Source organism: Bos indicus x Bos taurus, chromosome 9 (assembly GCF_003369695.1).
Source record: "Bos indicus x Bos taurus breed Angus x Brahman F1 hybrid chromosome 9, Bos_hybrid_MaternalHap_v2.0, whole genome shotgun sequence".
NCBI classification, from domain to species: Eukaryota; Metazoa; Chordata; class Mammalia; order Artiodactyla; family Bovidae; genus Bos; species Bos indicus x Bos taurus.
The window spans coordinates 74715898-74732945 of NC_040084.1; the positions used below are offsets into that span (position 1 = coordinate 74715898).

At 40.6% G+C, this 17048-nt stretch overlaps 1 protein-coding gene across 1 annotated transcript in view; it reads right to left on the reverse strand.

The window, feature by feature from the left end:
* MAP3K5 (mitogen-activated protein kinase kinase kinase 5) overlaps window positions 1-17048 on the reverse strand; it is a 228988-nt gene that overhangs the window by 134962 nt on the left and 76978 nt on the right. The window contains exons 3-5 of the mRNA XM_027551670.1: window positions 7968-7991; window positions 2049-2242; window positions 643-811 (exon numbers count right to left, since the gene is read on the reverse strand). Of these exons, the coding sequence (XP_027407471.1) occupies window positions 643-811; window positions 2049-2242; window positions 7968-7991 (387 nt within the window). The remainder of the gene's footprint in view (window positions 1-642; window positions 812-2048; window positions 2243-7967; window positions 7992-17048) is intronic.

Here is a 17048-nt window from a genome sequence, read left to right on the forward strand (position 1 = left end):
AGGGAATCTTCCCGACCCAGGGATAGAACCCAAGTCTCTTATGTCTCCTGCACTGGCAGGTGGGTTTTCTACCATTAGCCCCATGATTCTTCTTAGTGTGATTTAAAAATTTTAAGACATCCCAATAAAATAATATGGCATATCTGTGTTTTACATTACTTATTTTTAAAGTTATTTTTATAATTAATCAATTGTACATTTCTCGCTTCTGGCTAGTTAGATCCAGCACTATCAATTCCAAGCAACACAATTCCAGGAGTAAGAGATATATCTGGAAAGCTCTAAAAATGTCTGTTTTTTGCGAAAACAAAGATTTCACTTAGTGACAGGCAGGTGTGCCTGAGGCTAGCAGAATACAACAGCTGTCTGTGGATTAGCCATGCATGCAAATTTTTCTTTATGTTCTTTTGGAGGAAGAAGGCAGCCCTTTACTATATAAGTCTTTCATAATCACTGATGGTTAACTTATATGAGTCTGTTTCATTTATCATAAAATCTCTGGATGGAAAGCTTAGGAGAGTCAATAAAAAATTACATGTAGTAACATGAGTGACTTAGTAGCTAAATGAAACTGGATATTAACACTCCCTTATTCCTCCAAAATGATACATAACCAAGACTTGATTTTGAGCATCTTCTCACCTGGATATCTCTATATGAAAGTAACAGATTTATGACAATATCTGCTGTCAAGACTTCAATATTATCCACTCGCTGTCGAATTCTTGCCAATTCAGCTGCCAATTCTTTGCCAGTATATAAGTTACGAGCTTTCCTGATATCGTTGAGTATAGACTCCCGGAAATACTGGCTGGTGGAAAAACACACATTTTTAAGAGTCGATACTAGAAAGTATTTCAATGAGAAGCAATAAGGAAATGAACGACACCTGCAGCATTCATACCTTTCAGATCACTAAGATGTACAGAATGAACACCTCATCTAGCTGGTATTATTAAAAAACTGGGGCATCCTAATACTTTACACTCTGCCTTGCTCCAGGAAGAATTAAAGGTAAAGATATTCCATGTTAATGAGTTGTCCAAGACCCTGCAGTATTCCAGTTAAGATGCTAAAACTTTATTTTTCATTTTACTGTCTTGAGTAGAAATTGTTCTAAATAAATTAGGTATGCCCACAATTTGAACATAATATAACATGTACCTTCTGATCCAGCATCATCATTTATCAGCATAAATGACTGCCCTTAACTAAAATATAATAGTGCTTTCAACAATTTTTAGAGAGTTCTTGTCCTTACACTAAAAGTCCCTGGACATTTATTCAGATAATGTTTCTGTACTTACATGGAATATATTTTTAGCTCTACCATTACTATAACACAGTTAACAGTCTTTCTTTTTTCTGATTTCAAGTTGTTCTCCTCTGAATAAAGTGGACAAAATTCAAAAGGTAGACTAAGGTGCATCTATTTTATCCACTTAAAGGATATTATATATATTTTTCCTGGTTCTTGACTGAGTATTATATGTAAGAAACATCTGATAAGGTGCACAAATACAGCAAGTCCCCTACATACGAATGAGTTCTATTACAAGAGCGTGTTCATAAGTTCAATTTGTTCGTTAAGTCCAACAAAGTTAGCCTAGGTACCCAACTAACACAATCGGTTGTATAGTACTGTACTTTAATAGATTTATGATACTTTTCACACAAATAATATGTAAAAAAAAAACACAAAAAATAAGAAAACATTTTTAACCTTACAGTACAGTACATTAGTATAGTACCAGAGCTGGCATACAGAGACTGGCATCAAGTAAAGAGGTAAGAAGAGTTACTGACTGGAGGAGAGAGAGAGGTGGGAGATGGTAGAGCTGAAGGATTGTCAGCAGAGGAAATGGAGAGCAAGCTGCAAGGGACAACGTACGCCACGTGTGTAAACCACCCTGTGCTGGACTGGACATACGGACACACGTTCACATCTTTGAAAGTTCACAACTTGCAGGTTCGGATGTAGGGGACTTCCATCAACTAAGTACACGAACACTCCACTATCACTACCAAACGGCATTATTAAACTTTACCTGGAACTTGCTTGTGCCACCTTCAAAAGCTGAATGAAACGATCCACGAGAGGTAAGCAGATGGGTCCCAGAAGCAGCTCAAAGTTCGGCTGCATGAGCTCAGTCAAGCCCTTCATGAAGCTGCTGTCACAGCAGTAGACCTTGCTGTGCGGCGTTATCATGTAAGGGATAAACGTGTAGTTTCCAGTGCACATCTGCGGAGAGAGGAGGACAGGGGTGGCGAGCCGCCCTGCTGACCCCGCCCTAACGTCACCCCAGATCTGACTTTTAAATAATAAGCCTAAATGTGAAAGGAAATTTAAAAAAAAACTTCATTTCCTACTCATGATCTATGAAAATTTCCTCCAATTTCTTGAATTGTTTACTTCAAGTAATTCAGACTTACACATGATAAAAAAAATATGGCATGGCACAGTTTCTATCAATCCCTTAAATATTTATTCACCATTCTCTTGGCTACAGCACTATGATATATGCTGTAGGTGAAGCAAGGCAGTTTAAAACACAGCCCTCAGCCTTCAGAAAACTTGTCAGAGACACAGCATAAATACATGGAAATGGTAAGAGCTAACATTTTAGGGCTGCCCATGTGACACCAAAGTGTGAGTGATGCCAGACTAAGCTGATCCCGTCCAGGCTACTCAATCACAGTCATGGCTTTGTTAACATCTCAGTTACTAAATCTAGAGACCCTACATATTAAAAAGCAGAGACATCACTTGGCCAACAAAGGTCCATATAGTCAAAGCTATGGTTTTTCCAGTAGTCATGTACCAATGTGAGAGTTGGACTATAGAAGAAGGCTGAGAGCCAAAGAATTGATGCTTTCGAACTGTGGTGCTGAAGAAGACTCAGGAGTCCCATGGACAGGAAGGAGATCAAACCAGTCAATCCTAAAGGATATCAACCCTGAATATTCATTGGAAGGAATGAAGCTGAAGCTCCTATCCTTTGGCCACCTGATGCGAAGAGCCAACTCATTGGAAAAGACCCTGATTCTGGGAAAGATTGAAGGCAGGAGGAAAAGGGGGTGACAGAGGATGAGATGGTTGGATGGTATCATCGACTCAATGGAAATGAGTTTGAGCAAACTCTGGGAGATAGTGAAGGACAGGGAAGCCTGGCGTGCTGCAGTCCATGAGGTCAAAAGAGTTAGATACAAACTTGCAGCTGAACAAGAGACCCTGAAGTTATCCTTGATGCTTCCATTTCCTCCACCTTCCCACAAACTACCAACGTGCTGTCTATTCCACCTCCAAGATATATCTATTTGTTCACTTCACTCCATCTTCTCTGCTAGCACTGCAGACCATGCCACCAACATCCTGGCCTGAGCCATTGTAATTGGCTTTTACCTGGGCTCCCTGCTTCTCCTCTTGCCTATCAATCTGTTTTTTACCCAGCGGTCAAATGGCTCTTTCAATAACATATATCAGATGACTTCTCTCAGCTGCTCAAGTCCCCTCCCTTACTCCTGGGATGAAGATAAAATAGATCACTGTCACCTACAAGGGCTTAACTATCCAAACCCTGCCTCTCTCTCTAGCCTCAGCCTGTACCACTCTCCACTCACTCAGCATGACCTTCTGTCTGTTCCTGATGATGCCAAGTGAGGGTGCACCAGTGCAAACACAAGTGGAACTGGGAAGAATAAAGGAGATGTTGGACTGGATGCCCCTGAGGAAGCGAGCCTGACTGGAGCTTAGGGCTCAGGGAAGGGAAGTGAATACAAAATTAAGGATTTCAATCTCTGTTCAGGGCAGTGGGAAATCTGGAAGGATTCAGAGCAGGAAAGAAAACATAACTAAAGCTGTGCATTTTGACAGTCCAGGCAGAAAACAGAATGCACTGAAAGAGAAAGAAATGAGATTTAAGGAAATTAGGTGGGAAGCCACAAAGCAAGACCAGATCACAAGAGTGGATGCATGAACTTGACGTTAAGAAGAAAGAATCATCGAGACCAGCCAACTGGTTACAGATATTGAAAGAGAGGAAGAAGAAGGCATTGAAGGCCACTCCATAGTCGTAAATGGGGTTCCTTAAAGGAGAATGGGATCCTTAACAAAAATCAAGAATTCAGAAGCAGAACTAGACTTAATTATTAATATTTATGAACAAATTACCTTTGGGGGCATTTGTTATATATTAGGTAATGAATCATAAACAGGGCCTGACTTCTAGTTAAAATGTGAGATGAACTTTATTTAAGAGGGTGAGATCTGATTTGGTGAGTAGGGTGACATGGACACTTTTGAAAGGTTGGGATTTAAGGGGAACAGTACTTCTAAAGTGATAACATCCACGAGTTGCAAGCCAAAGTGCAGACCTGGAAATTATTTGGTATGGCTGAGTCTGAGGAAATGAGAGAGACCTCTAAGAGAAAAAGCCAGAGAGAAAGAAAAAAAGCAGAGGGCTGAAAACTAGAATGAGATGGGGAGAAAACTCTATTTATCACTCTTCTAGGGAGTTCCAGGAGCCCCAGTTACATGTTCCATGTCAGCGCAATGGAGAACAATGAATGCATTGCTTCTCTTATCCTTTGAACTAAATGAACGAGAGTAAACATTTATTCATTATGTGCAGGTGCCAAGGAATGAATTTCGGTCATATGTTTACAACAGTCCACTAATGGAAGGGATCTTGTCTCGTCTCCATTGTACAGGTAAGGAGTCAGGTAAGGCTTGGCAAGGTCACACAGCTGGGCTATGATGTGTCTAGGATGCCAGTCCACGGACTCCTTTTCCAGAGGGCCTGCCATTATTGCCAGGGGGCTGAGCACCCTCCCGAGTGTCCTTGACTTGCTGGCACACCATCTCTTTGCTTCAGGCCACCTTGCACGGACCCCTGCATGAGCCAACTTACTGCCTCGTAGCAAACAGCTAAGAAGTACCAAATGTCCTTACAGCCCCCCTTGATTATCTATGAACACGTTATTCTCTGAGGCACTTGTATCTCAGGTAATGAAGCAGAAACTGGACCGGACTTCTAGTTAAAGTATGAGAAGAATCTCTAAAGGTTGCAATTTGATTTTTAAATCAAGCACATTAAGGTGTTCCTTTCACAAGTTCTCCTTCATGGAACAGTAATTGGAAGACTAGTCAGGAAGAGTAAAAATAAACATACCCTGCTTCTAAAATGTTACCAAGATTCCACAGCAGGTTCACCAAACTAATCCTTTTACCCAAGCCAATGTCTAAGCAGAAAAGAAAGGCAAGCATATCAAGAGATGGCTTTTCAAATCTTCTAGAGCTTAAACTTTTGAGTGAGTTGTAAAAGAGCAACAGAATCAAATACTGCTATTTTTGAAAATCATTTTGACTCAAAACTACCAAAAAGAAGGCTCAAAATCTTCTAAGTCACAAAGTAAGGACAAACAGGTGAGAAGCCAATAAACCAGAAAAGCGCTATTGGAATTTTGGAATATTATTCCTCTACTGCTGGATAAAGTTCTGTACCTTCAGAAGCCTTAATATCATGTGTATTTATGTATAAGATAAGAACTAGAACACATTATTACTGAAAGACTGGGCATTGAGAAATAACATATCTGTATAAAACATTCTGAGAGAGGAAGAGTATCAGATGTCTCAGTGTGTATTGAGCAGTAGGTGGGTAAAGAGAGAAAGATGAGAGTCATGCAAATAGCAGAGAAAATCGGATTCCAACTATCTTCAAACCCCATGGGATGAGGTTTCAGAATCCTTGAAGGTATTCAGCATGCTGAAGTTTTCCCAAGTTCCTGGTCTCAATGTACTTTTTGGAATCTCTTCTCTAAGGCAGTACTGTTTTTCAATGTCCCATTGTTGGTGACCAAAAAAAAAAAAAAAGGTGGTGGGGGGAGAAGTAAGCAGCAAGAGGCACTTCTGGGCCTGAGCTAAGAGCCAACCTAGCAAGCCTGCAGTGGGGAGAAAGAATGTGGGGAGTGGCTGTGGATGGTGTGTTTTTTAAAAGGATACCAACTATTGAAAAAATCACCTTTTCAAAATGATGAACACTAATAATATGGGAACATTTATTTCCCAAGCTGGCTCACATAAAGTTTAGAAATACTATTACGGCAATTTCTATTTACAGATTGCTGCCAATCTTGAGTTTGAAATACCTAATAATCCAAAGCAAATAAAAAAGACTGTGATCAAGAACAGACACGTTAGGTGCAACAATTGTATTTTATTAATAAGATACTAATTCTAAAACAATTAAACCTGCTTCTTGAAGGAGAAAGACCACCTTTCCTTAAATTTCAAAACAATGAGGCATGGTCATAAAATAACCAGACTGGTCTCTTCAGCCCATACTTGTTTTCATGGTTATAAAAACACACAGCTCAAAATCTAGACGAATTCTCTCTGATTATCTCTACTGCTTTTGTTTTAAAAATAAAAATGCCAACTCTGTGTTTCACTTTTTAAAAGTCACATAAAGGTGAACATAAGTATGTGTGGAGCATGAATTAAACTTCTGGAAAGATATGCCCTAAGCCGCCAAACATATTGAAATATATGCCCAAAATACTCAACTTTTGAGAGGGACTTAGCACTGGAAACACAGCAGCGTACTTGAGTCAATAGATGACTTGTTCATAATGTGTAATATTGGGTCAACTTACAAACCTGCTTCCCCACATGTACAAACTATCACTGGGCATGATCAGTTCTTCTCTGCCATTCAGGTAAATGCTACCTCCTCTGAAAAACCTTCCACGACCACTTGAGGGATAGGCTACCCACTCTTTGAGACACTGCCTTACGTTAATTTGTAATTTGTTTGTTTGCTTAATTGCTTGCCCATCCCCCCAGCAACACTCTGGCATGTCTCAGTTGTCTCCTGGGACAATTATGAATGAGCTGTCTCCACTTTCAGCCTCCATAGTGAGTGTCTTGCAGCACCAAACCCAAAACCTGGCACACAGTTCATGTTCCATCAATATTTGCTTCATAAAATCTGTTACACTGAGTTGATGCGTGAAGCAATCCTTGTTCTTTTCCTGCTGAGATGTGAAGGATAAGTTTATCACGGCAACATTATTCATGCTGCAATGAGTCCCTGACCTGAACTCTTAAATTTCTTCAATCTTAATTTCTTCAATTTCTGATCTAAGGGAAATTTACCCATTGTACTTTTAATCTTATCATCATAAATGGAATCATGTACAGATTTTTATGCAGTATGTTATTTCCACTCTACGTTTCAGAAATACATTAAGGTTTTAAATACTGGCTTACTTTCCAAAATGAAAACACAACCATTGCCATAACCATGCTAATTCCAAAATATAATTATTCTTCATACACTTAAAACTTCTTAAATTTATCTTTATCACTCTTTAATTTTTAATTCTCTGCGGAGGGTAAGAACTTTGTAGTGTGCTTTCAAAGGTCTTAAAGTGTGGTCCTTAAGACTTAGGAACTTAAGTCGATCTCAATGTAAAGACAGAGATATGTAGACATATTTCCATATGTGTGTGCATGTATATATATGTATTGACACATTTATAATTTATATATATAGTATACATATAGATATATAGTATATTTATACAGAGATATCTGTATACCTGTATATATAGATATGCACATACACAAACATATGTGTGTGTATCAGTGCATTTATATATATATGTTGCTTTAGTAACACTCATAATTATACAAAATTGAATATACTATGTAGTTTTTGTTCTAAATATAATTATATATAGAAAAAAATAGGCATCAGTGTCATCTCCCACTAGTATAAATAAGTTTCACTACAAAGGGATACTTAAGTAAAATAGCCATATTTATATTGATGTGTCAGAAGCTTTAAAAGGAAGATACAGAAATTAATAATTTGTGGAAATAGAAAATATACCAGCAATTAGCTGATAAAAAAGAAAAGATAAATACGTTTATGGAAGGATTAATTAAGTAAAATACTCACAGTATTCTTCTGGCAAATGATCTCCTGAAAAAAGAGAAAAGAGAAGAGTAAAGCAAAAGTTAATACAAAATTAATCAATTAAACTAATTAACTGAAATAGTCTATGTGGTAAAATTTATATTAACAATTTTATTATTTATCACTAGCAATCAGAGAAGGCAATGGCACCCCACTCCAGTACTCTTGCCTGGAAAATCCCATGGATGGAGGAGCCTGGTAGGCTGCAGTCCATGGGGTCGCTAAGAGTCGGACACAACTGAGCAACTTCACTTTCACTTTTCAGTTTCATGCATTGGAGAAGGAAATGGCAACCCACTCCAGTGTTCTTGCCTGGGGAATCCCAGGGACAGGGGAGCCTGGTGGGCTGCCGTCTATGGGGTCCCAAGTCGGACATGACTGAAGTGACTTAGCAGCAATTAGAAATTCAGAATGTGAAGAAAAAAAGGTATCAACTAAATTCCTGCATCTGAGTTTACAGTCTGATGAAGGGGACTGCTGCTGCTGCTGCTGCTGCTAGGTCACTTTAGTCGTGTCCGACTCTGGGCGACCCCAGAGACGGCAGCCCACCAGGCTCCCCCGGCCCTGGGATTCTCCAGGCAACAACACTGGAGTGGGTTGCCATTTCCTTCTCCAATGCATGAAAGTGAAAAGTGAAAGTGAAGTTGCTCAGTCGCGTACAACTCTCAGTGGCCCCGTGGACTGCAGCCTACCAGGCTACTCCATCCATGGATTGTCCAGGCAAGAGTACTGGAGTGGGGTGCCATTGCCTTCTCCAGATGAAGGGGACAGGAGTGCACAAAAGTATCAACTATGGTTTTAGGAAAACAGCATAAACATGAAAAATCCAAAACCCGAATCTGAAAACCATTTCTGCAGAGTATGTATGCGCAGAATTATCTTATCAGCTACAATCTTTGGGGAAAGAGATTAAAATGAGTTAGCTTTCTCAAAGCACAATCTCAATCATGCCCTGAGAAGGAACCTAGCAGCATGCTTGGAGTAAAACTAGAAATAAAGGGTACTGGCTACTGGTCGGGGGGCAAAGTCATATGTAGACAATAAGGACATCTGACAATAACTAGTCATAAATGTTATGTATTGTTCCGTAAGAAGTGAAATATGACAAATACATTGCAGGTTGTGCCCCTATCTTCTAGATTATGAGAAATAAACGCCATCATGGGAATAATGTGGCTATATCATACCTGGCACATAGAAAGCTCTCGATAAAGCCAGCTATTATTATTCCTAGACTTCAAGATGACTAGAGACATGGAAGAGAAAATCTAGAAGAGTCTGTGGAATAAAAGCTTCACTGAGGTTGGGGAACCATGATTTAGAAAAGGGAAATGGGACTGTGTTTTAGAAAAGATGGCATGTGTGTTGCCAGGGAAACAGGAAATGTGAGGCATTTTTGGAGTCTACAGCATGGTCCATCTGGCTAAGACCAGAAGCAGAACCAACCCAGGCGAGGTAAGAGAGGAGCAGAGGAGTGATGCTGGCTGTCATTCATCCCAGGAGACTGGCTGTTATTCATCCCAGGATCGACGTGGGGAACCTAGGAGGGCTTTAGCTTGGAGCAGTAGGTAAGATTTCTGAATGATTAAGGGTAACAGATGAGTAAACAAAAAGAGGAAAGGACTGTGCAGGGTAACTGTGAGACCCATAAAGATGTATATAAAATACTAAAAGAGACTGTTCAATACTCACAATCTTGCTGGCGAAAAAAAGAACACATACACATGTAAAAAGAAACATTATAAGCCTGGTCACACAAACATGTATGCAACCTGTCCTACATCCAAAGAGCGATACAACAGTAAGAGCTGGGGTTTCTGGGGAAAAGAAGATGTCCCTAGGGACTGAAAAAGGCTGAAGATCAGCAGAGAAGGTGGAATTCAAGAGGACAGTCACATCTTCCAAAGACAAAGCAGGGAGGTAGGAATCCAGGCTAGGGAACTAGGAATGCAAAGGCCCGTTTAGGAAACAATAAATATTATTCCTGGGGCTAAAGAAGACAGCTCATTTTGAGAAGTATAGAAGAGAGAAATAAAAGGGTTTCCTTTTATTATTGAAAAGATCTTGAATTCAATCATTAGGCTAAAACAGAAAGTTCATTTTGGCACATACTGATAGTAATATAAAGTTATTTGGGGCCTAATTGAAGAAAGCCTTGAATGCCAAAATAAAGTACTCTGTTGTGTGGGCACCTGGGCATATGAGAGTAAAAGTGTTGTTTAAGGTGAGTGACAGACATATAAAAGTCTCTGCACACACTGGGACATTGTTTGTAAAAGCAAAGTTTGGGAACAACACAAATGTTCTATCAACTAGAAACTGGCCGACTAAACTATGGTTCCTCGACACGATGGAATACAATGCAGCTGAACAAAAGACAAGAAAGTTCTCTATATGGAAAGATCTCCAAGATACACTGCCTAGTGAACAAAAGCAAAGTACAGAATGGTTGCTGCCCTTTGTTTCTACTTATGTGTATAAAAGGGAGAAAAATAAAATCCTAATTTGTCTGCTTCTAAAATCTCTCTGGAAGGATATACAAGAAACCAATAACAGTGGCTGCCAATGAGAGGGGATCCGACTGCCTGGAGGACAAGGATCAGAGGATGACTTTTCAATAATATATCTTTTTGCACTTATAAATGTTTATATTGGGTGAATGCATTACCCAAGAAAGACAAGTAATTAAAAGGTAAACCTTGTAAAAGTTTTAAAAATATGAATTACCATGGTGGTATTTAGTATTGGGTGGGAAAAAGCATTCAGGTAGTTATTGCCAAAGTCGAGGAATGTCTGGACTCTGGACTTGGACAATGGTAGTGCCCTGGGGGATGGAAATCAAGAGACGGATGAGTGATGATGTAGAGGAAAGCTGAAAGTGTCTTTTCCCACAGTGTTTCACAGGTAGTTAATGCATCTCTCCACCTTCTCTGCTATACGCGCGTGCATGCGCGCGCACACACACACACACACACACACGGTTCATGAAAAACACAAAGCCAGGATAGTCTAGCTATCCTGGCTCAGACAGTCACAAAGCCAGGAATATAGTATGCAGAGTTTTCCGAACTTGATTTATGGAGCATCTCTCCAGAGTAGCAAACCACACTCTTTCCTAGATCAGCATAGCCTTCTCTCACCCCTCTATGCAAAAAGAAAGAAAAACAACACTCTTCTCTTAATCCTGTACCACACAGCATCCTCTGCATACTGCATAGGAAACCCTCTTCTCTCTTGACTGCCTTCAATGACACCTAACCCCCTAACAGAAGCAGCTGATGTCCTTATTTTTGCCCTCATGACTCCTCATACCGACCTCTATGACCACACTGGATGTACCACACTGCAATTACCGCTTCATACACTTCTCCCAATCCTACATCATGAGTTCCTGGGGTGCAAGAGCCATGTTTAGTTCATATTTGTATCCCCACTGATTGCCTAGCAGATTGCAGGGCATATAGTTGGTGCGCAATAAAAGAATGAATACATTAACTAGTTTGTGACTGTAAAAAATACTGGACTCTGAATTAGGATAGATAGGTGTTAAGTCTTGGCTCTGCTCCTGACTGGCCGTGTGTCATCTCACCTCTCTCTAATGTAACACACTAAGAACTGGATAGAGGGATCGTTGGCCCCTTCCGGCGCTATATCCTATCACTTACTTTTGGCAAAGGCCTATCTAAGTCAGCATCATTCTTGTGCCACTGGAAGGAGCGATGTCCTTATGCCCAGCACAGGAGTTACTTGACCATGATTTCTGTTTGGTGCATCAGGCACAGAGATGGAGGTGGTGATGAAGGGAGCTGTGATGAGGGCTGAATGAGCTGAAGGCTCCCATCTGGTTGTCGCCAAAGGAAATAACCACAGTGGTTACTGGCCTACAGCCAGTACGTTATGTCTTCTTGAAGAATTGCTTATTGAAGTAATAACTCTCTTACATGTCTTCTTTGCTTCCATTTCAGGTAATGCGTGCATCATAAAAAATTCTAAAACTATATTCAATCAACCTTATAGCCGTCCTACTGAATTCTTATTAACTGCTTGCTCATTTTGATAGAAGCTAAATGGGTACAAATGGTTCTCTTGAAGAACAATTTACTCACAGCTTACAAAAGGAGGTATCAACTTTAAAGAAAGAAAGGTACTATTTGTGCATTTTAACTCAGTACAAATAAATAGCAAACAAGACCTGAAAACGTATCTAACTACTGAGGTGGAATAGTGAATGTTTGCATGTGTGTGTGCTCAGTTGCTTCAGTCGTGTCCAACTTTTTGTGATCCCATGGACTATAGCCCACCAGGCCCCTCTTCCGTGGGATTCTCCAGACAAGAATATGGGAGTAGGTTGCCAGATCCTCCTCCAGGGGATCTTCCTGACCCAGGGATCAAACTCTCATCTCCTGCATTTCCTGCACTACAGGTGGATTCTTTACTGCTGAGCCACCGGGGAAGCCCCAGTGAATATTTAATTTGTGCTAAATCCATTGAAGAGGAATAAAAAGGAGAAAGGGGAATAAATTTAACAGGCAACTGCAATACTTCACATCACTCAGTGGAAATGTCTTATCTACAGAGCCTAAAAAATGAAAAATAAAAACCAACATAAACTCCAGTTCTTTAACAGTGAAATGTTTCTGAAGATGCATCACCCCACTGCAACTTCGTTCTTGCCTAAAGTCTTTCAGTTCAGTTCAGTTAACTGCTCAGTCATATCTGACTCTTTGAGACCCCATGAATTGCAGCACTTCAGGACTCCCTGTTGGAGAAGGCAATGGCACCCCACTCCAGTACTCTTGCCTGGAAAATCCCATGGACAGAGGAGCCTGGTAGGCTGCAGTCTATGGGGTCGCTAAGAGTCGGACACGACTGAGCGACTTCACTTTGACTTTTCACTTTCATGCATTGGAGAAGGAAATGGCAACCCACTCGAGTATTCTTGCCTAGAGAATCCCAGGGATGGGGGAGCCTGGTGGGCTGCCATCTCTGGGGTCGCCCAGAGTCGGACACGACTGAAGCGACTTAGCAGCAGCAGCAGCAGCAGCAGGCCTCCCTGTCCATCACCAACTCCCGGAGTTCACTCAAACTCACGTCCATTGAGTCGGTGATGCCATCCAGCCATCTCATCCTCTGTCATCCCCTTTTCCTCCTGCCCCCAATCTCTCCCAGCATCAGAGTCTTTTCTGATGAGTCAACTCTTCACATGAGGTGGCCAAAGTATTGGAGTTTCAGCTTTAGCATCATTCCTTCCAAAGAACACCCAGGGCTGATCTCCTTTAGAATGGACTGATTGGATCTCCTTGCAGTCCAAGGGACTCTCAAGAGTCTTCTCCAACACCACAGTTCAAAAGCATCAATTCTTTGGTGCTCAGCTTTCTTCACAGTCCAACTCTCACATCCACACACAACTACTGGAAAACCATAGCCTTGACTAGACGGACCTTTGTTGGCAAAGTGATGTCTCTGTTTTTGAATATGCTATCTAGGTTGGTCATAACTTTCCTGCCAAGGAGTAAGCCTAAAGTCTTTAGGGGACCTTTAATCAGTGTACTCTCTGGCTGTACCAAAACATCCTCAAATGTTTTCTCCAGGACGCTTTGATAACCAACCCAGGAAGCAAGGCCAACGAGACAATCTAGCCAGATAATCTAGCATAGGTCTCAATCCAAAGGAAGACAAAGACAACTTTTGAGAGCTACTTGGGACAACGTAACATTGTAGAGGTCATCATAAGGATAAATAAATGTGCAGAGTCTCCAAAATTGGAAAGTTTCTCTGCCTAACATTTAAGTAATTACAGCCAGGGGAAGGAAGTGGGAACAGCTGGTGTGAGGTTGCCAAACCAAATGGACACAGGGTGGAAGAAACAGAGTTAGCAACCAGGATCTTCTTCCTGAAAGAAAAGAAAGGCACAAGCTGGTGGTTTTTGGCTAGCAAAAAAGACCAGTGACCTTCAAGGTCTTCTCTTCTGAGATCTCTTTCTGTCCCAATGGAATGTGGCAAGTTTTCCACTAAAGTTGGGAAAAAAAGGAATCTTTCTTGTACTCCCCAGCTCCATCTTATTACCTAATTTCAATGCCTCAAAGCTAAACAAAGATATGTCATATGGGCTGCGGTGAACACCATGAGCCTCACTGAGAAGATGGGGCTCATATTTACCCTCTACATGCTGAGTTGGCTTAGGAAGAACACTCCAACACAGGTGTCACAAAACTGGTTCATCTTTAAAGTCGGGGAACCAAGCACACTTGTGTTTATATGCTTACATAAAAGCTCAAGTTAAAAAAAAAAACTCAGTCTAACAAAAAACTGGAAAATCATATTTTTAACAGACATATGAAATCTGTGGACAGACATGTAGGAAAATATACCTGATGACAAATCCAAGAATATGGGGCTTGTCTTGCTCTGATGCTTAACTGTGTGTGTGACTCTAAATCATCTCTGTGGATTTAGTTCTCATGTGTGAAGAAAGTATTCCATCTGCTCAATCTGCATGGTAACGACACTTCCCATCTCACTGGGTCATGTTTAAAGACCAAATGAAATAAATTTATGAGAGACCTTTAAGCATTTAAAGTCGTATGCAACATGAGGTATTAATACTATCAAAGCAGACAACCCCAACTCAATTCCTATGTTATCGAATACAGAGGCATCTTACACCTGCGTTGTTTATGATCCTGGGAAGGAACATATCGGGATTATGGAGAAGACATATGAGCAACTGTTAATAAAAAAAAACCTGTACCCAAAATCAGGTTTAATGATACCCAAACTTGAAAATAATCCTAAAAGAAATTCTAGACTTTCTTCTCCTCCTCTATTAATTTTGTTTCATGTTAAAAAATATATCTTAGTGGGAAAACCCTACTGCAAGTTGATACGTATCTTTAAACAGGTGTAAGATGCTGAAAAGTTATGTTTTATACATACAGTGCTTGAAAGAGCTTCTTAACACAAACTTCTTTTAATATGCTGTTATTATTATAATCAACTTCCTCTTCTTTGTCACCATCGCTTCTTTCAGCAAGGCTTCAGTTCAGTTCAGTTCAGTCGCTCAGTCGTGTCCGACTCTTTGTGACCCCATAAATCACAGCACACCAGGCCTCCCTTTCCATCACAAACTCCCAGAGTTCACTCAGACTCAAGTCCATCGAGTCAGCGATGCCATCCAGCCATCTCATCCTCTGGCGTCCCCTTCTCCTCCTGCCCCCAATCCCTCCCAGCATCAGAGTCTTTTCCAATGAGTCAACTCTTCTCATCAGGTGGCCAAAGTACTGGAGTTTCAGCTTCAGCATCATTCTCTCCAAAGAAATCCCAGGGCTGATCTCCTTCAGAATGGACTGGTTGGTTCTTCTTGCAGTCCAAGGGACTCTCAAGAGTCTTCTCCAACACCACAGTTCAAAAGCATCAATTCTTTGGCGCTCAGCCTTCTTCACAGTCCAACTCTCACATCCATACATGACCACTGGAAAAACCATAGCCTTGACTAGACGGACCTTTGTTGGCAAAGTAATGTCTCTGCTTTTGAATATGCTATCTAGGTTGGTCATAACTTTCCTTCCAAGGAGTAAGCGTCTTTTAATTTCATGGCTGCAGTCACCATCTGCAGTGATTTTGGAGCCCAGAAAAATAAAGTCTGACACTGTTTCCACTGTTTCTCCATCTATTTCCCATGAAGTGGTGGGACCGGATGCCATGATCTTCGTTTTCTGAATGTTGAGCTTTAGGCCAGCATTTTCACTCTCCACTTTCACTTTCATCAAGAGGCTTTTTAGTTCCTCTTCACTTTCTGCCATAAGGGTGGTGTCATCTGCATATCTGAGGTTATTGATATTTCTCCAGGCAATCTTGATTCCAGCTTGTGTTTCTTCCAGTCCAGCGTTTCTCATGATGTACTCTGCATAGAAGTTAAATAAACAGGGTGACAATATACAGCCTTGACATACTCCTTTTCCTATTTGGAACCAGTCTGTTGTTCCAAGTACAGTTCTTTTTTTTTTTTTCCAAGTACAGTTCTAACTGTTGCTTCCTGACCTGCATACAAATTTCTCAAGAGGCAGGTCAGATGGTCTGGTATTCCCATCTCTTCCAGAATTTTCCACAGTTTATTGTGATCCACACAGTCAAAGGCTTTGGCATAGTCAATAAAGCAGAAATAGATGTTTTTCTGGAACTCTCTTGCTTTTTTGATGATCCAGCGGATGTTGGCAATTTGATCTCTGGTTCCTCTGCCTTTTCTAAAACCAGCTTGAACATCAGGAAGTTCACGGTTCATGTATTGCTGAAGTCTGGCTTGGAGAATTTTGAGCATCACTTAACTAGCATGTGAGATGAGTGCAATTGTGTGGTAGTTTGAGCATTCTTTGGCATTGCCTTTCTTTGGGATTGAAATGAAAACTGACCTTTTCCAGTCCTGTGGCCACTGCTGAGTTTTCCAAATTTGCTGGCATATTGAGTGCAGCACTTTCACAGCATCATCTTTCAGGCTTAATTAGACCTTATTATTCAAGTACAGGTATTTCTTTTTTAAAAAACTGTATTATTGAAAAGTTACAGATATAATGAATTCTAGCATGGTAAATTATACTTTACACATAGATTTTAGTAAAACTTTCAAGGATGCATTTTTAAAGGACTCAAATAGGATGGTGGATTGCAGTGCCACAAAGATTAACTTCCAGAGAAAGAAGCACTTATTTATAATGAACAAACAGGTCTAGAATTCAGCTGGGTGGGAGGTGGGAGGCTTTCAGACTCACACCCTCTGTGTGCAGAGGTATTCCTTCTTGCTTTTTAAGGTATTCAAATTCATAAGCCTGTGATGAAAATCTCTACAAATGAAGAGAACACACTCAGAGATGTGATGACATTCTCCATTCACTGCGTAGCATAGATTTCCTTCTCCTTTGGATGAGATCGCAATAAGATGCTAGACACAATGAGATGAGGGAGGGTAAAGGAGGTTAGGAAGGAAAGCAAGGGCATCCTTTGTCCAGTATACACATAATTCCTTTGAAGATGTAATCTTGTTACCTGACATCAAAGAAAACTGGATTT